Source organism: Pongo pygmaeus, chromosome 10 (genome assembly GCF_028885625.2).
Source record: "Pongo pygmaeus isolate AG05252 chromosome 10, NHGRI_mPonPyg2-v2.0_pri, whole genome shotgun sequence".
Lineage (NCBI taxonomy): Eukaryota > Metazoa > Chordata > Mammalia > Primates > Hominidae > Pongo > Pongo pygmaeus.
In genome coordinates this window covers 9,445,288-9,470,056 of record NC_072383.2, presented here as the reverse complement: position 1 = coordinate 9,470,056, position 24,769 = coordinate 9,445,288, and the positions used below count along the sequence as shown (strand labels likewise).

The window sequence follows — 24,769 nt, the reverse complement described above, 5'->3', positions numbered from 1 at the left end:
CTGGGCCATGGGGAAGACCTGAGCTAGCAGGAAGGGGCTCTCACAATGTGAACGTCAGAAACAATAATGACTGTAAACAACTTTAATATGCTGAATGAATAAAACAATCTACCCATACAAAAATATAAAAATCAAAGCTAAGGCAGCTGGGGCTGGGAAGCACTGCTTCAGGATTCCCAGCAGCTTTTTGTCCAGCAGACCCTTTGCTAGGTAGGAGTCACCACTGTGCAGAAATGTGGTTATATTCATCACAGTCATGCTCAAAACAGAAAACTGCAAATAGCTTGCACACCTAACAAAAGAGGAACAGGTACATGAAATGCTGTGTATCTGTGTAACTAGAATCCAGCACAGCTGGGATACTGAAATACGCGCATGCTTGCTGACAACGAGACAGGTTTATGACCCTCTGGCTGCTGAGTGAAAAGAGCAAGTTCCAGTGACAGCACGTGGAGGGAGCTGCACTTTTGTTTTTGAAACAGGTATGCACATAAGTAAAAATTACGCCTACAAAAACTATTATATTCATATACATCAAAATGAACCTTTTAAAAGTGGAATCATGATTTTTTTCCTTGAGTTTGAAACCACAGAACAGCTTTCTCTGGGAGACGTGTGATCCTGGGGCTACAGAATGGAGCAGCAGAGGAGTCTCCACTGCTCCTGCAGCCTAAAAGGCACAGCAGTGAGAATAGCAGTGTCACCCAGTGGACACTGCTGGGCCTGCTCGAGCTGACTCTTACTGGCTTGGGGCCCCAGGAGAGAACAGGAGTGATAATGCATCTCTCCCAAGCCCCCATCTCATCCCAACACCTGGGGCACAAGGGGCAGGGAAAGCTGCCCTTACCGGCTGCATGGTCCCCCCCGCAATGACCACTGCCCGGCATTCCTTCACCACTTGGGCAAAGTGCACAGCTGGATTCAGGAGCAGAAATTTCAGGGTGCTCTGACTGAGGCTGCCTGGAAAAACAGATCGGTGGGGAGGTGAGTACAAGCCCAACAGACACTTCTATTGTCCTAGCAAAGGGGGTCCCCAGGTGAGTCCAGGTCTGAGGCACAAGTGCTAGTGCTTTCTCTTTAAATTAAACACCATTTAATCTCTAGGACAATCAGCCCACAGAGGTGGACCATACGATCCTCTCCATCTTCTTTTTTTTTTTTTTTTTTTTTTGAGATGGAGTCTCGATCTGTTGCCCAGGCTGGAGTGCAGTGGCTCAATCTCGGCTCCCTGCAACCTCTGCCTCCTGGGTTCAAGCAATTTTCCTGCCTCAGCCTCCCGAGTAGCTGGGACTACAGGCACCCACCACCACACCCGGCTAATTTTTTGTATTTTTAGTAGAGACGGGGTTTCACTGTGTTAGCCAGGATGGTCTCGATCTCCTGACCTCATGATCCGCCCGCCTCAGCCTCCCAAAGTGCTGGGATTACAGGCGTGAGCCACCGCGCCCAGCTTATCCTCTCCATTTTCATATGAGGAAACTGAAGTTGTGAAAGAAAATAGTCCAAATCACAAGGCTCATAGATGACAAAACCATGACCCAAACCAAAGTCCACCTACCCCACAATACAAGTTTGCCTATGACCCCTGCCCTAGAGGACCCCCATCCCAGCCCCTTGATCTCCTCCCATCCACCTCCACTGCTTACCCTGATAACAGGACCCCCATCCCGACCCCTCGATCTCCTCCCATCCACCTCCACTGCTTACCCTGGTCACAGGACCCCCATCTCAGCCCCTCGATCTCCTCCCATCCACCTCCACCGCTTGCCCAGGTCACAGCAGGCCAGTGCCCACTGCACTGCTTCCTCCTAACCCAGGAAGTTCCCAGGATGGAAGGAAAGAATCCTTTCACGCTGTGGCTCCCTGGCTTAGCTTGGCTCCTTCCTGGGAACTGAACCTGGCCAAGAACCCCCTGATTACCTTGGCGGCTCAGGATGACCCTGCCGTCCTGGTTGGCCGTAGTGAGAGCTGCCAGGAAGCCTTCGATGTGCATCAGTGGGGAAGCTGGTCGTGGGGCGCTGGCCTGACTCTCGTCTGCAGGGGCTGCAAGAGCTGCACAGAGGAGAATGTGGACCCTCTGGTCAGGTGCACACACGAGGAACAGAAGTCCTTGCCCATGCCTGCAGCCGCCTCTGCCTGCCCACACTCCTGCCTCACCTTCAGTCGTCCTGGGCTGCAGGCTCTGCAGGAATTGCTGAAACCCAGCCAGTTTGGGCTGCTCCCGGGATGAGAGCACTGCTCCGTACCGTTCAGTGAATCCAAAGAGCTGGGTGGGATGAGCGAGAGCAGTGGAGAGGAACGAGGAACAGCCATGAGAGAGAGGCTGCGTGGATCGGAGGCTCTGCCAGGCCCAAGATGCCTGCAGCACACACCCCACCACCCCAGCAAGGCCCACTGCACCAAGGAGGGTGGAGACGAAGGGGACTCTGGAGTTCCCTGAGGGCAGGGGAGGGAAGCATGGCAAGGGCAGGGGGTTGGGGCACAGCTGGGTCTTGTTCAGGACCACAAGATGGGAGCAGTTACCTTTCTGCTGATCATGCTCTTCTCACAGTATCGCTGCACCTGCAAAAACCAAGCCCAGCTGTAGGCACGCGTGCAAACTGAGCAAGCTGTAATGTTAAAAACAAAGCAAAACCAAAAACACCACTTCTACCACCCAGGCAGCACACACAGTGCTACCTTCTGAGGCACCCGGAGCCTCCTTGCCACCAACCTTGTCATCCCCTCTCCGAGGCCACCCCCTCCTCTACTGCCCCTGCCCACAACGCAGTGTCCTCCCTCAGGGGGGAGACCCTCTTTCCAAATGTGTCTCTCAAGTCTAAGAGTGCTCAGTAAAATCTAGGTCCCTTTGGCTTTCCTTCCAGGTGACAGAGAGTTAAAAAAAAAAAGGAACTTCTATGAGCAAAGCCACAGAGGAGGTGATGACTGGGGCCTGCTCAGGGGCTGGGGCAGTGCCACTCAGTCGGTGCATCCAATGTGTGTGGTTTGGTGCCAGATCTTAGGTTGGGATGCAGAGATGAGGAGTTTGGAGCCTTTAAACCGGTTTCTAAAAAGAGCGACATCCTTCGATGAGGATTCCCTCAACGGTGTGTGATGAGACCCGAGACCCATGGGAAGAAGAGGGGAGAAGGAAAGCAAGGGGGGCAGAGGGAAGGCGAGGGAAGGAGCACCTGCACCCATGTCCCAGCTGCGGGAGAAGCGTGGGGACGGCAGGACTGTCTGAACCTGTCGGGCCTGGCGGCTGTCACAGGCATGTGGGAGACAAGGGGAGAAAGGCATCAAGGATGACCTGGATCCAGCCTGTCTGGCAGGGATGGTGGCAGTGACAGTGACCCAAATGTGTAATTCAGGGGAAAAGCTGGTTTTAAGAAAAAAAAGGCAGGTAGGATGGGAAGAATATGGGGCCCCAAGTCAGTGCAGCCAGGTTTGGACGCTGTCTCTGCCACTTGCTATTGGCTCACTTGTGGGAAGCCTGTACTCGCCACCCTCCTGAAGTCACCTCCGTGGGCCTGTTTGCTTTTCTTGCTGGGGCAAAAGGATATCCTAGCTCAGAGCACAGCACATGGCATGCCGCCTAGAACAGACGGCAGAACCCTGTACCCGGGGGCAGTCACTGTTGCTGATTTGAGTTACGAGGCTGGGGTTCTGGCGGCAGTGGCCGTGTTTCACCTGGGGAGTGCTGGGTACACAGACCTGGAGTGAGCAGAGGTCTGAGGCTGCCACCAGACCCAAGGCCCAAGTGGGAAGACGTGACAGGGGTTGCACAGAACAAATCAACGTCCTATTCCTGTCCATAAGCCTGACGGAGACTGTGCCAGAAGACGGAGTGAGGCGGCGAGGACCTGGAGTCTCTGTCTGTTCTATGAGGCACTAAGAAAGGTCCCTTTCTCACCCATCCCTGTGACCTTCACCCTAAAGGAAGATGACTTTTGTCTCCCAGGCGTGTTAAGGGTTAAGTAATTACACGTCTGTTTTGCTTTTTCTTCCTTCTATAGTCTTAACATAGTACCCTACCCACAGGTGGTGATAGGAAGGAAATTGGATATGGAATGTGGAAAGGTGGAAACCTCTACCTTGAACAGGTTGATGTTGTCGATCTGGCTCTGGAAGAGAAAGTCGTTGATGGTCTTCAGCTCCGTCCCTGAGAGCAAACACATGAAGGGCCTTGGGAGCTTCACCCTGAGCCTCAGGTTTCAGTCCCAGGGTTAAGCTCGGAAGTGGCTCAGATCAGCTCTGGGTCCTCTGAGAGCAACTCTCTTACCTGTCTGTGACAGGCTCTGTGTATTGGGATTTTGCTTAATGTTCCCTAAAAAAGAGAATGGAAATAGGTCACAATGGTGGTTCTTTGGCCCCCCAACCCTTCCCTATCTTCTCTCCCTCCGCACTGCACATCAAGTAAAAAGAGCATCTGTATTTGAATGGCTTTGTTTTGCTTTTCACTGTTTATAGCATGCAAAGGACTCACTGAGAGGGCAAGTAGGTCCAGGAGCCTCCCACGTCTGACTCACATGCTTGCACATGGAACCCAAAGCCCTGTAAGTTCATGTTTTTCACCCCTTCTCCAGGCCGGGACACAGCGGCCAGACCAATGTATGCAGGGCACGGGAGCACAGAGGAGCTGCCCAGGCCACGTGCTGAGCCTGAGGCAGAGCAGAGCTGGCAGCTCAGAGCAGCAACACGAGACCAGCTCCCGCCAGGAGCTCCCACAGGCTTTCTGCAGCTTTCACTTCCACAGATGCCTTCCAAGGGGGTGCCCCATCATAAAAGGGGACGTGACAGGGTCATGCAAAGAGGCATGGGAGATGGAGTCAGAAGATCCCAGGCTCCCGTGCTGGGAACAGCCCTTGCTCTGAGCTCTAGTTTATGCGTCTATCAACAAGGATTCAAAGGCCAGCACTGCATTCTCACAGGGCACACAAAACCACATATGCAAGTGCTTTGAACACCCCACAGCACTACGCCTATCACGGAAACACTGTGTGTTCATGTGATGCTGTATCCTTACTATCCCCCCAGAGCAGGGCCTGAAATAAGAAGTCCTCAGAACATGAGCAAAGAACCCATGGGTCTGAAAAAAGCTCAAGTCAGACAACTCAACTAAGCTATAAAGAACAATTACTTTTCTAAATCAATGACCAAGACCCTTCTCTTTTCTGAGCTGGATTCTCACTCTGTTGCCCAGACTGGAGTGCAGTGGCACGATCTCGGCTCACTGCAACCTCCGCCTCCCAGGTTTGAGCAAGCAATTCTCTTGCCTTAGCCTCTGGAGTAGCTGGGACTACAGGCCACACCAACACTCCTGGCTAATTTTTTTTTGTATTTTTAGTACAGACGGGGTTTCACCATGTTGGTCAGGCTGGTCTTAAACTCCTGACCTCAGGTGAACCACCCGCCTCGGCCTCCCAAGTGCTGGGATTACAGGCATGAGCCACAACGCCCGGCCAACCCTTCTTAAAAACACAGAGAACTGAGGCGTCCTGATGGGCATCCAAGGAAAAAGCAGCCCGGCAGGTTTTGCAGGCCGGGGGTCAGCAGGGGGACAGGACTCTTACCCCCCAGCACGGCCACGAATTTCTCCAGCAAATATAGGATCTGCTTCAGGTACATCAGGTTCTTGGCCTTCAAACGCTTCCTGAGAAGAAGCCAATGGACATTAAGTGGAGATGCCCTGATGGCGACTTGCCCCGCCTACCCCAGTGGAAGCCTTGCTGCCCGATGCCTCTCCAACTGGGTCACAAGCTACAAATTCTTTCCCAGAGAGTAGGCTGGCCACGGCCCCAGGCCTCAGAGCCAGCGGTCAGTCCCCAGCCTTCCAGGTCTGTGTGCAGCACACACCATGATGTGCCCAGGACATGAATGGCATGCAGCTCCACCCCGCCACAGCCCAGGCCAGAGGTGGGAACCAAAGTGCTGCCTCTCAGAGGCCGATGCAGGGGGCCACCAAGGGGCTGTCCCACTACCTCAGAGGGTCACATCTCACCCGTATCGCTCCATGTATTGCAGCAGCTGGGAATGGGCCTGGCAGAGCTGGGGAAAGAACACAAACCAGGCTCTGGGCAAGCAGCCGAGGGCCGAGGTACTGACATCTTAGATTCACCTAGAAGATGCTGGCCCTGGACACACAGGAAGCCACCAAAGGGAGGAGAGGGGGCTGGGTGCAGACAAAAGGTATGGGTTTCCACAGCCCTTAGGCTGGTGGGAGCTGAGAGAGAGGGGAAGGAAGGGAAGTTTTCCTCCAGTGTCCACTGTGGGGTCAGAGAAAAGCAAGAGGCTGAATCCCTTCAAGTATGGAATCTCCCTGCTAGTTTTCACTAGGTTGGGAAAAGACCTGGAGTCTACAAAGAGTGATGGTTCAAGGTCACCATCACATCTCGGCCTCAATTCAACCCAGGCACAGGTCAGTAGAGCTGGTGGGATGTTGTAGGGGTTTCACAGTCAGAAACCAGTGGGCACACCCCAGCTCCACACTCATGAGCTGCATGACCTCAGAGGACACAGCTTGACCATCTCTGAATCTCCAAGTTTCCAACGTAAAACAGGAACACCACCCCCAGGGCAGAGTCACTGTGAAGAACAGAGACACCTGGTGCCATGCATGGCACATGACAGGTCAGCAGGAGGAGCCTGCACTGATCTTGAGCATTCCTCAATTCAGTCCCCTCCAGGCAACTTCAGTAATGACAAAATCCAATCCTGAGGGGACTTCTGCCCCACTCATGCCATCTCCCTGGCTTACAGAACTGGCTGCTGGCATCCACGGCTGGAGGGACTCAGGAGCATGGGGGCAGGTGAGGTGCAGGGAAATGAGGCACTCTGTCATAACGGGGTCCCCAGAGTTCTGGGATGCACTGGAAAGCCATGGTCAGCCTCCGATGAGGTCACCGCCTTGACTCGTGCATCCTCTAGCAAGCCCCACCTCCGCAGGAATTCTTGGCCCAGGTGTCTGGAGGAACCATCCAAGTCCCTTTACCTCACGGCAGGCCCTGGCCCGGGAAGGGGAGGCCCACGCACCTGGGAGCCGCTGACCTCCACGCTGTGCATGCCCGTGATGGTGTCGATCAGGTTGTGCGCCTCGTCGATGATCACCACCTGGTCCTGCAGCCGGATGCCTGCAGCCTGCCGAGTGGCCGCATGCAGCAGCATCTGATAGGGCAGCACCACCAGCTGGGAGGGGAGATGAGGCCACCTGAGCAGGGCGGGGCTCCCCTGCAGGAGCCTTGCCTGCCTGACACTGAGCTCCTGATGTGAGTGCTTCAATTTCCTGCCTGGACTGTGTAGGGACATTTGAAAAATAGCTTGTAGCAACGGACAAGCTCTCCTGAAGTTTTACATGAAAAGCCAATACGTGAAACACAGGAAACTGGGGCTGGTCTGACTCCTGAGTAAATCAAGGGCAGGGCTGGGTGAGGGGAACCCCTGCTTAGCCTTGTCCATGTCCTCAAGGTCGCCCCAGAGGCCCCTGAGTTTCCACAAAACACCTGAAGGCCATCGGTGCACCAGGAAGTGGCCCCAGCTTCTGCTCCTGGAGCTGCTACTTCCCAGCTGTGTGACTCTGGAAGAGTTGTCTAACCTCTCTGACCTTTGGTTTCCTCACCTACAAAATAGGGTTGATACATCCTATCTCAAGTGAGGGTTTAGGCGTGGAGCTGGGGTAACAAAAATAAAAGCAACTCTGCAGATCTTTAGGTGTTTGTTGTTAGGAAAGTTTCCAGTTAAAGGAATACTCATATGAACAATGAAATACCAGAACACTGAATGGCTCCATCACTCACGCTTGGTGAGAAAATATGAGTCACTTAACTTTTCTGGGCTCCAGTGTCCCCATGCATAGAATTTCACTGGAATACTATTAACATAAAAGCAAAATATGGTCAAAGTACTTTAAAAATTCAAAAATCGTAAAGATTTTGGGCCATATTATGGTATCTGTGTATAAATGCCTATAGCACTAATCTTGCTCTAAAGGCAAACAGACCGGAGGGAAGGCCTGGGACACCATGGGGCCTGGCAGCTTTCCTCCGTTTCTCTGCCAGCGCCCACACAGCTCAGCAGGTATGCTGGTGAGCATTTAGCTGCTGTGCAAAATGGTTACTTAGTTCCCCAAATCTTTTAAAACCTTACATTTTTTTCTGGATTATACAGAATTTTCCACAAGTGATATCCTGTTTCCAAAGTCACTCAAAGAAGTAGCAAGGAAATAGTGAAACTGCACCCACCAAATAACAGTGAGATACTACTTTTGATCTGCTACATTAGCAGTTCTTCCTTCTGTTTAAAAATCAAGAGAAGTTGAGGCAGAGAAGACAGTATTCTCACGTGCCGCAGGTAGGTGTGAGTTAGGAAAGCTTTCCAGTTAAAAGAGTACTGATATTAAAAAAAGGAAAAACTGGAAAACTGAATGGTTCCATCACTGATATGTTCCATCACATCATAGGCATGGAAGTTGGGAACATCGCTTGGAAAGCCATTTGTAAATAGGTGTATGCAGCACACTCTTCTCAGCTCCTGGCATCCCCCTCCCTGTAGTTTCACTAGGAATGCACCGGCTTTCCTGGCTCCTAAATACCATCCCCAGTAATGCCAACTGGTCCTGCTGCCTGGAGCCCCCAAGAGATCCCACACGCCTCCTCCAACTCACGCATCAGGAGAGAATGGGTTAAAGGTGCCATCAACCTGACCACGGTGGGGGACATCCCCCAAACGACAGTGTGATGAGGACTCCCCTCACGGCTTAGACCACAGTGAGAGCCAAGAGCGGCTTTCTGGCCCCACAGGGCCCTCACCTGGGCTGCAGGGATGGCAAGGCGGCTCCCGTAATAAGGACAGGCACGGGCCTCCTTCCCAAGGGCCAGCAGCTGCTCAATATCCTTCACCTCTGCCAGGGCCTCGTCCCGGAGGAGGCCCATCTGCTCATGGTTGTAGAAGGGGCAGGCCACCTGCTTCTCCTGCCTCCTCCTCTTTGGCTTCTCCTCCTCAGCTCCTTTCTTCTTCTCTGAGGGTGGCACAGGCACAAAGAGAGAAAACAGAGAAGACAGCAACTGTCCACGGGCCCGAGAAGGGGTTCTGTAATGTTGAGACCCACTTCCAAGGGGTGGAGTCTGTAAGACCCTCCCAAATACTGCCTACTGTGGTCTCATCAGAACACTATAAGGTTTTACTTTTGTTTTCCAGAAAGCCTGTAAAATCATCTCCAAGCCAAGGATTCGGACCAGACACTGACCCAGAGAGTAGGAACACTTTTTCCCAAGGAAGAGGGGACTCAGGAAGGAACTGGGGTCTCCTCTGCCATTCTTTCTATGCAAGACACTTAATGGTCTTCAGTCACTGCCACCCCGCCTCACTCTCTCCAGATTGCCTATGGCTACACCATGGTCCCGGTGGCTACCGTGCCTGCTCCTCTGCATGTCCACACAGCGGTCGTTGATAAGCTGCACAGAACCTAGGCTTTTCACGTCTTCATTTACACAAAGGTTCTGCAACAAAGGAGAAAGAAAGAGGCAAAGAGATGGTGCCGGGTAAATGACATCCTACCAACACACATGGACCTGCTCCGCCACCTCTCCTTTGCCTTCCAGTGATGGGCCGGCCAGGCCAGGGAGGGGGCTGCTCCTCGCACAGTTCAGCCTGTCGCAGACCCAGCGTCTCCCAGGCCTGGACAAGGAGGACAAAGTTGTGGGGAAAGGAGCAGGATGGCCCCTGGTGGAAACACTGGCTACTGTTTACCTGCCGGGAGCCGAGGGAGACCAGCCGAACATCCTTGCCAAAGGGGCTCTTCTTCACCTCATGCACAAACTGGGCCAGCTGGGAGTGTGTCCGACTACAGTAATAAATCTAGCAGAGAGAAAGAGAAAGAAAGGCGCTTCAAAGAGGGAACCAAAACATCCCACAGCATTCTCTAACATCAAGGCACGCCAGGGCCTGAGAGGCTGAGGGAAAGGGAATGGCTCCCAATGCACAAAGCCGAGGCAGGACAGCGATGCCCCATGTCAGGCATCTATCGAGGGACCCAGGGGTTCCCAAGTCACCCACAGCTCCAGAAGTTCAAGGGAATGCCCCAAAGGCAGCTCCTTCCACGAGTCATATCCAGCCTCTAATCAGCCACTTTTGGGAGGTTGGCCATTCTTAGGACAGGGGCGACCATCTCCCGTGGCAGAGTCCCCACTTGGGGAGGGTGGATTGTCGGTGGGAGGGGAGGGAGTGTGTCACACACATCCCACAAAGGGAAAAAGGAAGGCTGACCAGAATACCGTCTCTCTACCCCTCTAAGGCAAGAGTGAAGGGAGGAAAAAATGAAAATACAGAGAAAATACCTACTTCTGACAGAAAACAAGTCATAAATCAATGAAACCAAATGGGAAATGTCAGACCATACACAACCCATAGCCTTCCACGCAAATGGGAACATGGACAAGGGGAGAAGCACACCATGAGAGACCCAAAGGGCAGGAGACTCGTGTCTGTCCTACCCGCACCACCCAGCGGGGACAGAAAACACCCAGACTTCAGCCCACAACAGCTGCTCCTCGATGCCCTGGGGTGGCAAGCATGGCTCTCTGCCCCCAGGAGAGGTCTCCCCAGGCCCCGAACCCAGGAGAGGTCTCCCCAGGCCCCAAACTCAAGAGAGGTCTCCCCAGGTCCCTGGCTCCCAGGAGAGGTCTCCCCAGGCTCCGAACCCAGGAGAGGACTCCAGGGTCCACTGCAGCTGGCCAAGGGAGCAACTTAGGACCAGGGTTGCGTGCAGGAAGCAACAGAGTCCAAGTGCTGGAAGCTCCTCCTTTGTGGAGAGGAGGGTGAGAAGTAGCCGAGTGACTCCAGCCTCCTCCCCAGGGGTGCAGAGCCCAGCCCATAGTCCCCAACACAGCACCAGCTGAGGACACTCGTGTTACCTTAGTTACGTGTTCTTCCTCCAGGTCATCCTCATCCTCATCCACTCTGTGTGTGTGAGAGAGAAAAGAAAACAGTCTTCCCTCAGCAAACTCAGCAAAACGCACTGAGCATCTGCTGAGCGCTGGTGCTGAGCCCTGGCCACTCCCAGCAATGGGTTCCACCAAGGCAGCAGGTGCTGCTCACTCAGAAACTCCCCCAGGCAAATGCCAACCCCAACCTCCCATGGCCGCTCAGGTCTGTGGGTAGGGAAATGTAAAAGGGAGAAAGGGGCTCAGCATCCCCAACCCAAGTCTTGAGTTGGAAGCCTCGGGAGTCATGGCAGGCTGCTCTCCTCTCTGCCCTCCGTCCAGCAAGCTGGACCCCTCTGAGGCCCCAGGGGGGATATTTGCTCTTCATCATCTCGGGCCTTTGGATGTTCTGTGCCTGGAATGTTGTCTCCCCTCACGAGCTCCCAGTCAACTCTGAGATAGCAGGAGAAACATCACCTCCTCCAGGAAGCCTTCTTTGACCTTCCCTGGTAGGTCTGGCTGCTCTGACACAGATTCATGGCCCCTGCTCTTAACACCTATCTCATTCAAAATCATTTCCTCTCGGTCTATCTCCCCACAGACTGTCATGTCCACAAGGGAGGACCCAGGTCGGCCTTGTTTCTGCTGAGTCCCCGTGGCCTCACCTAGAGCTTGGGATGCAGCAGGAACCCCATGACCATCTCCTGGATGAAGCTACAACTGACCAACCGAGTGAACAGAGGATGCTGTCACTTATGACCAGTTACAACTCTCCTTTTGTCAGTGCCTCAGTCTGCCCTTTCCAGTAATGCAGGAAGAGTCCATCAGCACCAGGCGCTGGCAGGGAGGCCAGCCTTGCATCCCATGACGTGAAGCTGAGCTGGCTCTACTAGTCTATGCTCCTCAGAAAACACAAAACCACCTGACAGGCACACGCTACCTATGGGAACATCACATAAAAAGAAAACATTTTTGTTCACCTTGAAATTCCTTTCCAACAAAGCAGAACAGAATTGCCTTGGGCTATCGGAAGAGTAATTATTGCAGGCTTGGTTTCATGGTCACTAAAGAGCAGGCAGCTCTATCTTGTAGGCTTGGATTCAATCTTATGTCGCATGCTAGACAAAGCCAGCAGGAGCTCAGTGAGAGGCTGGGTGTGTGAAGAAATGAAGAGCAAAAATTTTCTATTCAGAACTCAGGTCCTCTGAGGCTCACGTTATCTCCTGAAACGCAAGGGCACGGGAAGCCCCGGAAGCTGACCTACAGGATCCGTGGCTGTTGCCCAGACCCGAAGGAGCACTTTGTTCCTCTAATATTCACCACCTCCATCTCCACTCAAGTTCTCTGCCTTGTCCCCACGGGCTCTAAGGGAGAAGAGACGGAGCAGAAACATGACCTTGGAGGCGGGCAGGAAGGGTTCATGGAGCACAAACTGTTTATGACCCCTCTCACCAGCAAGGCATAAAGCAGCACGGTGGTCTCTGCCCTGGGCAGGGGCAGAAGTCAAGGTCCGCATGCGCAGCCTGGAATCACACTACCAGACTGCAACGAGGCAGCATCTGCTCATTCATGTCAACTCGATTTTATTGAGCACACCCCTATGCCAAACACTGGGTCAGCTCTGGGAACATCGAACTATAAAGACGTGGTTCCTGCCCTGAAGCAGCTCGAGCCCAGCCAGGGAGAGGAGGCAACAACAGAAGCACAAGCGGGTGTGTGAGCAAAACAGAGCGGCTGACACCCAAGGCCACCAAGACGACACCTGAGCCAGGCCTTAAAGGAGAGGAAGACATCTGCCAAGGGAGGAGGGCAGGGTGTTTGGCCACAGCACATTGCATGAGCAAATCCTCAGACAGGACAGAGGAAGGCCTGGCGCTGGAGGAAGCTCAGGGCAGTGGGGAAGCTGGTGTCTGGTGGATGGCGGCTGGAGGTGGCATCAGAAGGCACCCTGCAGACAGACCATGAAGGCCGGGAATGAACCTTCAGGAACATCCACGGAGGGTCTCTGGTCTTGCAGTTACCCTCCGACAGATGTGGTGGCCAGGATGTCACAGGACACATGGGACTCATCATCAGATGCAGCCCCCCACCCCATCCACATCACCATTTTGTTTTCATTGTAGGCAAACATGCTGACTTCACATAGGTGCTATTTGTTTTCATGTCTATTAACTGTCCCCTCCATGTCTTCTTCCCTTCTATGTCCACAGCATCTGGACAGTGCCATACGCAGAGCAGACACTCAGGGATGGTGGTGAGGTTCCAGTGTGAATGGGAACGGGGCTGTCACCAGATATCCTGTGGGCCCGAAATGACCTGGGTGGCCTGCTCAGGGCAAAGTCACCCAGCAGCTCATGGCTCATCAAGTGGAAACCTTGGAGTCTGGACCAACAGAGGCCTTATGGGAGAAGGAAAGCTCAGGCTAAGGACACCTTGGCGGTTGGCACCTCACAGGTTACCCAGTGCAGTCAGCTGCCTCAGAGCCTCAGATCTAGAGCCAGGCTGGCTGAGTTCTAGCCCAGCTCTCCACTGTCGAGGCTTGTGGCCTCAGCCACGGTGTCTCCCCTTGTGGGGCTGCAGCCTCCTTGTGTATAAGGTGCAGACACAAATGTTCCTGCCCTGCCTGAGCTGCCGTGAGGACAGCTGAGAGGACACAGGCCAGGCCGGTGACCGTCCTCACTGCCATTGGCACTCATGAACCCTAGGAAGGACCCGGCTTAGAGCAGAGGGCAGAGGCCACCATGCCTCTCGCCAGGTGCCTCAGGACATCTGTGGCATGAGGGAAAGAGCTGTCTTCAAGGGTGTCCCCTGGCCTGGGGCAGGGTAGCGCTGCCGCCTCTGTCTCACCCGCTCGCCGCCTTTTTCTCCTCATCACTCTCGTATTCGGCAAGGACCAGCTCCTCCTCCCCAGACTCCAGCTGCTCCGGCCGCTCAGCCCCCAGGCCTGTCTCTAGCATCTCCCTGCTGAGGCGGAGGAGATTCTCCGTTTCTTCTTCTTCCTGCCTCTGGACAGGAGTAGTGGAGGTGGGGAGGGAGGAAGAAGTCTCATTACCAGTACCCACCTCCCTACGTGCCAGAGACAAAGCACACCATGCCCATTCGCATGGGCCTGGTTGCCTGGCTGGAGAGAGGTCTAATCCTAGGATCCACGCCTCAACCACTCACAGCCCAGCTTCTGTACGGAAGCACATCGCCAGCGAGGGTCATGGAGGAGAGACCAAGGCCCTGGCCACGCACCCATGAGCCTCCAAGCAGAGCGACCCTGCCTGGACATAATCCTGCCCCCCAAGAAATGAAGCTCACCAGGCGCTTGGCTGCATACTTGAGCTGCACCCTGTGCTGCAGCTGCTGTAGGCGTTCTTCTCGCTGCTTCCTCCTGGCCTGCTCTGCCTACAGGAGGCAGACATGAAAGAAAATAACCAGGAAGCCCAAAACCAGGCCTCTCCTAAGGAGTCTGGGCCGCCTCCTCACTGGGGGCATCTCTCCTTCCCCGGCCAGCATTCAAGGGCTGCCGCATCCCCTCCCAGGACCTCATCCCTGCAGGTTCCAGCCTTGCTGCTCACTGTGGAAGGCGGCACCCTCCTCCCAAAGCCACACGCTCTCCATCAGATCCATTTGCAGCCACTGAACCATGTTGCCAATGGCAACGATCAGGTCCTTTCCCAGGTGAGTAATAAATGGGCACCAACCGTTCCTTGTGTGGAGAAGGCCTGCTGACCTCCAGCTCAAAAAAGACAGCACAGCGGCAGCACCATCGACCCAAGGAGCTGATGGAAGAGCTGAGAGGCACGGCAACGGCAGAGGAACACGCACTACCTGAGTCTCCAAATCGCCCCAGAACAATCGCTGAAGCCCTGTTTCCTCCATCACTCCCACTTCTGGATACCCCAGGTCTCACCTTTAGTCGGTCCACCAGGTCCCTCTCTTCTTTCTTCTGCACAAACTGAGTAACCCAGGCCGGTTCTCCAGCAGGCCTCGGGGCGCCTGCAGCCCCTTCGCAGGAAGAAGACAGACACAGGGATTCATCTTTCTCATCATGTAAGGGGCCAGTTCCAGTTTCAAGGAGTCGTGCCTCTTCTTCACGCTTCTTCTGTTCAAAGTCACGGAGCCAGGAGAGGGCCCCACAAATAAGACTTAAAGACTTCCCCTGCAGGAAGAAAAATGATCTTTAGAAACAGGAAAACAACAAAGCCTCCCAAATGACCTTTCCCCATTTTAGTAAAAGCTTGAAAGAAGGTCTGGCTGTACATAGGAGAGGATGCTGTAAGACCAGCCTAGGAAAGGAAAGGAAGGAAATTAGCACTAGAATAGCCAGGAAAAACAGAAAAAAGGAAGAAATTAAAACTGGGCCCAAGAAGCAGGAAAAAGTTTAATTATCCAGCTCACTGTTCTGAAAACAAATTTGAAGCAGTTTATCAGATTATATGTAAATATTGCACATAATTAGAAGAAGGTGAGACACTAGACAAAAAGTCCCCTAAAAGAATTAAGGCCCCAAAATGCTGAGCAAGAAATCCCAAGTACTTGCCAACGGGGAGCCAGAGTGACTGCTCGGCCTTCGTGCACCTCATGTGTGGATACAGGATGATCAGTTGCGAGTGCCAGTGTTTACGTTTTGTTTTGTTTTGTTTTAAAGCAAACTAATCGCTCCGGAGGACACCACTCTTTTTGTCTGTTTTTGAGAGGAGGTCTTGCTATGCCATTCAGTCTGGTATGGAACTCCTGGGCTCACACAGTTCTCTGGCCTCAGCCTCCCAAGTGGCTGGGACCATAGGTGTGCGCCTCCACACACAGACTGGAGAACACTATACCCTTAAGACCAGAATTTTCCATAAACCTGATTGAATTGTATTCCCCCAAATTCCTATGTTGAAGTCCCAACCCCCAGTGTCTCAGAATGTGGCCTTATCTGGAAATCGGACCGTCGCAAATGTAATTAGTTAAGATGAGACTACTAGGACAGGCCCCAGCCTAAGGGGCTAATATCCTTATTGGAAAGGGGACACGTGGATGCAGACATGCACAGAAGCCAGGTGATGTGATGACACCCAAGGAGAAGACGCCACCTCTAAGCCAAGCAAAGGGGCCTGAAGAGATCTTTCCCTCGCAAGCCTCAGAAGGGACCAAGCATTCTGACACCTTGATCTCGGACTCCAGCCTCCAGCGCTGTGGGACGTCAATTTCTGTTGTTTAAGCCCCAGTTTGTGAAGCTTTCCTCTGGCAGCTCCAGGGAACCAATACAGTTCTTCCAGAGATGACCCTTCAGGGAGCGCCACAAGGAGGCGGTCCTGGTGTCCACAGGGGGACTCAGCTCAGGGGAGTGTCTCTGGAAGACCCCATGCCTTCTGCTTCAGGCAGTCAGTCTTTGAGCCTGCTGAACCCAGAGGGGATCTCAGAGTAATCCAGGGCGGGGTGAAACACCTCGTATGACTAGGGTTGGGGCAGCAGCGTGGCACAGGAGTCAGAGCCTCAAACTCCACAGCCAGGCGCCAGGATTCCAGCTACCTCCCCTGCCTGCAGCTCAGGCCTCTGTGGCTCAGGCTGGCCTCACTACGCTTGTTTCCACGAGTGCAGAAATGGGAATGACAACAGCAGCACCCTCCTCATAGAGCTGGTGCAAGCAGGACATTAACACACACACAAGGCCAAATCCTCTGGACTAGAGGATTACCTGGCAAATAAGAAGTGAGCGGTTGGAGTTAGCTAACTTTTTGCTATCATTAAGTAATGATAATAAAATTATTAATAGCATTATTCTGGGATATGGGATCTATTAGTTTTCATCAAAATCTTGAAAGGCCCTGGGATAGGATAGAATGACATTACTGACAAATGGATGGATCCCATATTTTTAGGAAAGCCCCATATGTACCATTTCCCTCAGCTTTTGATAGAAAGTAAATGGCAAAGAGTTCCAGGCAGCATTTCCCAGCAGCACCTGGAGGGCGGCTCTTCTGTGCTGCCTGTGACATCGGAAGCAGTCAGCTTCAGCTGTCACTGGGCTGGGAGACACAATGGTTAGAAAGCCAGTGCCCTCCATTTGAAAGTGAGCTGAGGAAGTTCCTGAGGGTATGGTCAAAGTTATCTTCCAGAAACAACCGTGGGTACACTCCGACACAACAACGAAGTAACTGAGGCCCACAGTTTTCTATATCCTGTAATAAGACTTCAAAACTTTTAGACTGGAAAATGTTAAAAGGATGCACAACCAAAGGCTCACCTTCCCGGGGTATCATCCCAGATAACACAGTTAGATGATTTATGCCAAGATAAGCAAATTCATTCACTCTGAATACCTGCTGGTTGTAGCAAGCATGGGGCTCAGAGCTGAGGACACAACAGTGCAGAGCCCCTAGAAAATACTCACAGGTTCACATGTAACATACAATTCGAGGGCATCATAGATCCCTGCAAAGCACGCACTCCAGGTTCGAGGACTCCCGAAACTACAGTGTTACACAAGGCACAGCACACACCAAGCTGTAATGGTGACTCAACTTGATAGACCCGTATAAGGCTTAAAAGGTCACTATCAAGGATAAACAGCATCTCAGGCAGCTAAGGTGGGGCACCTGGGCATCCAAGGCGGGGAAGGACACGGTAGGCACAACAGGTAACACAAATCCCACTCAGGGTGTCCCACAGCATGGCTGCTCCTATGGGCCGTGGGACACCCAGGACAGGAGAAAACACTCTATTCAGGAGATGATTTAGAAGACAGAAGAATGTCAAAGGTAATAAAGCCACAGGGTACATTCACGAGAGTGCACACAAGAAGATGAGGCTATAGAACCAGAAACATCGACAATTAAAGGCCGAGCAGAGGAAGAAGACGCAGAAGCCTGGAGTGCAGAAGACTGAGATGGAAAGACCTGAGAGGGAGAAGATGGGTTGTCAGGCTAAACAAGGTGAAAGGGGTCAGGTGCAGTGGCTCATGCCTGTAATCTCAGCACTATGGGAGGCCAAGGCGGGAGGACTGCTTGAGCCCAGGGTTTAAGACCACCGGCCTGAGCAGCAGTAAGAGCTCATTTCTACAAATTAAAAAATTAGCTAGGTGTGATGGTGCACACCTGTAGTCCCAGCTGCTCAGGAGGCTGAGGTGGGAGGATCACTTGATGCCAGAAGGTCGAGGCTGAAGTGAACCATGATCTTAACACTGCATTCGGCCCTGGACAACAGAGCGACACCTTGTCGCTAAAATTAAACAAGGCAGAATGAACATGCACTCATCTGTGCTCCAAAGCACACTAAAACTAACCAAAGTAATATGGAGGCTTACACCAACAAAAACAAAGAAAGTGGAAGGAGTAATATGTTTTAGGAGACATGGAAGTGATTCGGCAGAGACGCTCAAGCCCAAGTGTCCCCAGAGATCTCCCCCGCTCACTCTCAGAAAGACTCAGGAAGTGGTAGGAATACGGCAGGCCACTGAAAACAAAGGGACGGGTTGAAATTCTTTTCAAGAACAATTAGATCCCCAGGTTGCAATCCCTGCTCCTGCTCCTTGCAGAAGACAGGAAGTGGGCTCTCAGTGCAAGCTGAGCTAGGAGAGCCCTGGAGGCAACCGGCAGATTGAGGAGGCAAGAGGGAAGGGGAGGAGGGCCAGGCTAAAAGCAGGCACTGAGGGGGACTCTCCACCTGGATCCCCTTCCCCAGACCACCTCCCAGAAGACCGGCTATTGGGCTTCAGCCCCTGTACCTCCTGGGCCAGAGCTCAGAGGCGCCTGCTCTTGAGAGACCGAAGACTCTAGGGAAAATCCCACAGATGTGCTGGCAACTGGAGGCCCCCAGCAAAGGAGCCCAGCCTGGCAGCCACAGCCAGCCTGCCCTGCAGACTCGGCCTTTCTGTGCCCTGTTCTTCAGCATACACAGGCAGTCCAGGGCTGCCAGACGTTTGAGGAAAGCCTCCAAATGGACATATACCCTGATGTGGTGTGGGTGCGGCCGTCTGTCCCCACCAACACTCATGCTGAAATCTGTCAAGTCAGTCTGAGGAGCAACTAATTCAAATGACAGGGAAAGGATGGAGGATTCCAGGAGGGCTCCAAGGTAAAAATGGAATTGGTCACTGCTGTAGACTGAATTGTATCCCCACCAAAATGCATGTTAAAAAAATGTTTTTAAAGAACAAAAACAAAACAAAAGAAGCTGTGTATGGTGGTGTGCACCGGTAATCTTGGATCTTGCCAGCCACCAGGTACTTGGGAGGCTGAGAGGGGAGGATCGCTTGAGTTCGAGACCAGCCTGGGCCACACAGTGAGACTGCCCATCTTAACAAACAAACATATGTTGAAATCCTAACCCCGCCATGTGACTGTACTACAGATCTGGCCTTCAAGGGTAAAGGAGATCATAAGGGAGCAGCCATAAAGGAGCAGCCCTTGTCCTCATAAAAGAGAAAGAGACACCAAAGATTTGTTTTTCTCCTCCTTTTTTCTTGCTCCACAGTAAGAAGGCAGCCGTCTGCAAGCCAAGAAGAGACCCCTCCCCAGAACCAGAACCCAGAACCTGGATCTTCAACTTTCCAGCCTCCAGAATGGTGAGAAAATAAATTCCCGTTAAGTCACTCGGTCTACGGTATTTTACTATGGCAGTCCTGGCCGACTAAGACAGGAGTTATCTGTATGGAAAATCATATTGAGAGGCCACTGGATGATGTGGGAGGAACTGGCATAGGTATATTAAAAACTAAACTAACTTTGAAAAGGCAGTTATTAACTCTAGAAAAACAGAATATTAAGACATATTGTTCAAGACAATATTATGTTCAAAACATAATCATAACACACTGGTTCACTCAGCAGAGACTAAAACTTAGAATTATATTTCAAGGATGGGGAAAGGGAGAGAAAAGAGTTGGTTGGTAAGAAAGCCATCTCATCTACCGTAATAGGTAGGCACCAATGACTTTAGCCTAATTTTTCTCAGACCACGGAGCTATGTTTAAGACTTTAGGCTGGGCGCGGTGGCTCACTCCTGCAATCCCAGCACTTTGGGAGGCCGAGGCGGGCGGATCACGAGGTCAGGAGACTGAGATCATCCTGGCTAACATGGCGAAACCCCATCTCTATTAAAACTACAAAAAATTAGCCGGGCGTGGTGGCGGGCGCCTGTAGTCCCAGCTACTCGGGAGGCTGAGGCAGGAGAATGGCGTGAACCCGGGAGGTGGAGCTTGCAGTGAGTGAGCCGAGATGGCGCCACTGCACTCCAGCCTGGGCGACAGAGCGAGACTCCGTCTCAAAAAAAAAAATAAATAAAAAGACTTTAATAGAGGAAGTGACTATTACCCAGAAAGATAAACTGAGAGACTAGTCTGCCCAACTTCAAACTATGAAAATCTCTGGACGGGCAAACAGCAGAGGCTAGCACGGCTGCCGTTAAGTTGTCTTTATCGGCATCTCTCACTGTTCATACTCACAGTGCCAGTTGGACTCTCAAATATCCCAATCTTGCCAGCCTCCAAAACCCGGTACAGCTCTGCCATGAAGTCTTCCTGGATGGAATAGGGCGTGAAGGGAAAAGGAAAACGGATGGCACCAACCTTCTGTGTTTCATTAGCCATGAACCTAGGAAAAATAAATACATTAGGTCGCTCTCTCATGGTTCAGGAAGAAGCGGCTTGAAATCTGGAGCAGTATCTGAGAGCAGTCTCCACACTTGTTATCAAATTTCTCCTTGAGTTGTACATTTTTCTGGGAAGCAGAGACCATGTTCTCTCCATCCTTCGCAGGTCCACATGAGGCCATACCAGAATCACGCACTCCATCTAGCGGCATTTAATGGGCTCCAGCACAATGCAGACCAGGAAAGCCCCTAAACCGAATCTCCCCTGCATTTCACCGTGGCTTGGACACTTTTCTAATGCCTCTACAAAAGGCTTAGAGCGCTCTTCTCAAAGACAAGCACGCCTAGGATCAAGGGTGTTGCTTATAATTACTTTTGCAGCTTTCTTCTCCCACATCTCTGCAATGCACATTCACAAGCCGAGGCTACTTCACTTTATCCCGTTGTGAAGTCCTGGAAAATCATGACGCACAGGCAGAGGACCATAAGCACAGCTTGTCTGGATAACGCAAGTTAACATACACGTCCTTATCTTTTTTTTTTTTTTTTTTTTGAGATGGAGTCTCGCTCTGTCGCCCAGGCTGGAGTGCAGTGGCGTGATCTCCGCTCACTGCAAGCTCCACCTCCTGGGTTCACGCCATTCTCCTGCCTCAGCCTCCCGAGTAGCTGGGACTACAGGCGCCCACCACCAAGCCCGGCTAATTTTTTGTATTTTTTTTTTTTTTTTGTAGAGATGGGGTTTCACCGTGTTAGCCAGGATGGTCTCAATCTCCTGACCTCGTGATCTGCCCACCTCGGCCTCCCAAAGTGCTGGGATTACAGGCGTGAGCCACCGCACCCGGCCTACACGTCCTTATCTTACAAGTATCTTTAGTTTGCTTCTTAGTTCATCCTGGCCTCCATTTCCAGCACCAACCAGAGCCGCCACCTACTAATTTTTCTGGCCTCAAGACCTATGAGCTTTCTGTTTGGCTCCAGACAGGAGAGCTCTCTTCACAGCCAGGGAGCTCTGACTGGAACAGCTTCCCAGTACTGAGACCAGGCATTTCTCTTTCCTTGCTAGGCTAAGGTCTAAGAAAAACTCTGCTCCACGTTGACGTCATCTTTTTTTTTTCTCCTCTTCTGAACCTAATTATCTGAGATAGTGATTCAAGGAAGAAAGGAGAGGTAAACGCTATCTGGAGGCCTGACTCTTCCATCCTGGTTCCCACACCTCTCTCTTTGGAATTCACTTCTCCAAGTTTTTGCTACGTCTGTCTCTTCTCAGCACAAATGTTAGTAAGTCCCAAACCCATTTTATTAATATTAGTAGATGTAGAGCCCATCTTTATAACTTTGGCCTCAATAAGACTAGTGATAGTGTCACTGTATTTACGAGGGGAAAGGTAGTTGCCACGATGCTCTTCGGTTTAAGGGCAATTAAAATGACTACAGATTGGTGGCAGTTTATGGATTTGCACAAGAAGAGAGAACTCACAGAACTAGCACTATTTCACCCTCTGTCTTTACAGAGGTGTATTTGGCTGTTTTGTTAGACATTCTGGGGACAAGAAAAAATGAAAAAAGAAAAACATGACTACAGAGGTAGAGGAATTACTACAAGAAGGGTAATTACAAAACATGACGACAATTCAATCCTGAGAGAGGGGTATGTACTGAAAAAGCTTTAACACATGAAGGAAAGGGGAAGAAAGGTACCTAACAAATTTTGAGTACCTCCTATGTGTTAAACACTCTACAGTGGTCTTTTGCTTTTATTATCTCATTTAATCTGTACAACACTATAAGGATACAGCTACTGGATACTGATGCTTACAGAAATTAAATAATTGCTCAAAGTCACAGCTAAAAAGTGGAAAACCAGGGATTCGAATCCAGGTCCAAATGACTGTGCTTTAGTGAAGCTCATCCGGTTGCAAGAGATATCCAGCATAAGTAAAGGGAGGTTCACTGAAGGGAGGTTCATAAACTGAGAGTAAGAATTGAAACTATCTGGGAAAGCCAAAAACAAAAGCACACTAGAACTGCAAGGTAGCTCGGACTTCAAGACAGCTCCAGGAACGTCACCAGCAAACACACACCCATGGGGTTCACTCTCCTGCTCAGCCAGGTGTCGGATACAGCCACAATCTCACTCCCTCAGCACACTCGGTTTCTGCTTATCCCAAACTTTCGCTTACACATGGCCTCATCAGCCCCTGGACCTTTCAGCTTCAGCTCCCACTGCCAAGTAAAAAGTCTTCATGTCTCCTCGTTCTGAATCCCAAGAGAAAAAGCTGACCAGCAGCTCCTCTCAAGACAGAGCACTGGTCAGCCTGAGACTGGTCAGGCTCCCAGTCTCATCTACTCAGCTCGGGCCTTGCACTTGCTGCTTCCCCTTGGCCTGGAGAAGGAGTCCTCAATATCCAGGCTTTGGCTCACCTCCTCAGAGAAGCCTCTCCAGCTGTCTGGCAGCTGGACAGTGGTCAAACACCACCCCCACTCCTCACCCCCTAGCTTGCTCTAAGTCACTTTTTAAAAATCACATTACTCTGTATTTAATTTATTCATAGCTCTTAGCACCATCTGAACCTATTTATTCTTCCTCACTGGAATATAAGTTCCATAAATAGAGGAACCTTGTCTGTCTTGCTCTTCTCTGGCTCCAGGACTCAGAACTAGGTGCTTCAACACCTCATAGGCATTCAACAAAAATCTGATGAATGAATGAGTAGCCAGCCAGACATCGGGGCTGTAAGTAAAGGTTTCTCTTCCGAGGCTGGGTAACGGAGGTCCCATGACTTGAATACCTATCTAGTTAAATGGCCAGTTCTTTAATGGTTTCAAACCGTTTTCAGATAACCCCACAACAACCCTGTGTGGTATTTTTATAAGCTCTATTTTATAGAGAAAGAAACTGAGACTCAGTAAACTTAAGTGACTTGCCCAAGGTCACTCAGCAAGTGCTTGAACTCAGGATTTGAACCACATCTGCCAGACCCCCAAGCCACCTGAAACTTTCTATGTCCTCACTTTTCCTCCCACCAGGGTAAGTGGGATAAAAAAGACAGACTTGGTTACCAAACTCTAGAATGACAACACTAAACAATACAGAAGAAACATAAGTAGTATTTCACTTCCCCGTCAGTGGTAATTACGGATCTCATTATTCCAGAAGCAGCACAGGCTAAATCATAGAGGTTTAGATAAATCTGAGTATAACGGATTCACTAAGCCCTATTAAAAACATCTGCAGTGACTTGTTCAGCCCTCTCCAGGTTGGCTGTGTGGAGGACAACCATCACCGCCCAGTGCCAAGGCACACACCAGGACAGCAAATCTCATGCTCATAAAACGAGGTTAGAGTTGTGAAAGCACTTCAGGAACATATTAGTTCTTAACGTGTTCATTTTCTTCAGTCCCCAATTATCACTCATTACTGAGTACAGACTATTGCTGTGGGCTCAGTTGTGTCCTCCCCACATTGATCTTGGACATCCCAAGCCTCTGGGACTGTGAGAAAACACACTGCTGTCTAAGCCACCCAGTTTATGGTATTTTGTTATGGCAGCCGGGGCTGACCAAGACAATTATGTGGCAGGTACTATCTACCGTATGGCCCTAAAATGTTTTAACTTCACACACTTGGAAAGCACCACAGCCCCAAGAGAAAAGCTTTTCCGCACTGCTGTTAAGCCAGGGCCACACACTGCAGTGCTGCGGTGCTCCACCAGCTGGAGGATGGCCTGGCCCATAATACCCACATTCCCACCTTGCTCTGGCCCTGTGTCCCCTCCAACGTGCATCCTGAGCTCGCACCCTGCGTGCAACCCAACCAGCTGCTTATTAGCATTTAAGTCCACTTTTATGACACTTCCGTCAACAATCTGGTCAACTGCACTCATCCCTGGCCTCCCTACTGTACCCTGCTCCGCCTCGATTTCCGCCCTGGGGGAAGCTAGACTCATGCAGCTAACTTTATCGGCTCTGGGCTCTGACTGCCAAGTTTAGGATCCCAGCTGTATCCTTGCTAAAGTCAGTATCTCTGGGGCTCAGTTTCTGTAAGAGACAGGTGGGTTACAAGTGCTCACTCACTGTTGCAGTGTCTTATCTACGTAAGATAATCCATGAAAAGCTCAACACAGCTGGGCCAAATCTAAGACCCAGACACGCGGCTGCTGTGTTTGCCCACTCCTGCGCACCGCCCAGTTCCACCGCAGGCACAACCTTCGGAGGCCTGCCCGTCCCCGCACAGGGGTTCCCGCTTGTCAATCACGCTAGCCCGGCCCTCCACTTCCGGAATGTTTTCCCGCTCCGGACGGGCCACCCAC

The 24,769-nt window shown here is 51.6% G+C and overlaps 1 protein-coding gene across 9 annotated transcripts in view; it reads right to left on the bottom strand.

The window, feature by feature from the left end:
• DDX11 (DEAD/H-box helicase 11) overlaps window positions 1–24,769 on the bottom strand; it is a 34,627-nt gene that overhangs the window by 5,864 nt on the left and 3,994 nt on the right. For 3 of the 9 annotated variants that reach the window (XM_054444086.2, XM_054444081.2, XM_054444083.2), the window contains exons 2-18: window positions 20,314–20,461; window positions 14,794–15,042; window positions 14,199–14,285; window positions 13,743–13,900; window positions 10,887–10,932; window positions 9,724–9,831; window positions 9,386–9,473; window positions 8,784–8,992; window positions 7,012–7,164; window positions 5,981–6,027; window positions 5,553–5,632; window positions 4,262–4,306; window positions 4,074–4,141; window positions 2,524–2,562; window positions 2,158–2,266; window positions 1,921–2,052; window positions 848–960 (exon numbers count right to left, since the gene is read on the bottom strand). In XM_054444086.2, the coding sequence (XP_054300061.1) occupies window positions 848–960; window positions 1,921–2,052; window positions 2,158–2,266; window positions 2,524–2,562; window positions 4,074–4,141; window positions 4,262–4,306; window positions 5,553–5,632; window positions 5,981–6,027; window positions 7,012–7,164; window positions 8,784–8,992; window positions 9,386–9,473; window positions 9,724–9,831; window positions 10,887–10,932; window positions 13,743–13,900; window positions 14,199–14,285; window positions 14,794–15,042; window positions 20,314–20,457 (1,875 nt within the window). In that variant the 5' untranslated portion in view covers window positions 20,458–20,461. Of the gene's footprint in view, window positions 1–847; window positions 961–1,920; window positions 2,053–2,157; window positions 2,267–2,523; window positions 2,563–4,073; window positions 4,142–4,261; window positions 4,307–5,552; window positions 5,633–5,980; window positions 6,028–7,011; window positions 7,165–8,783; window positions 8,993–9,385; window positions 9,474–9,723; window positions 9,832–10,886; window positions 10,933–11,560; window positions 11,586–13,742; window positions 13,901–14,198; window positions 14,286–14,793; window positions 15,043–20,313; window positions 20,462–24,529; window positions 24,701–24,769 lie in introns of those variants that run through there. The other 6 variants (XM_063672399.1, XM_054444082.2, XM_063672400.1 and 3 more) reach the window with 6 other exon arrangements.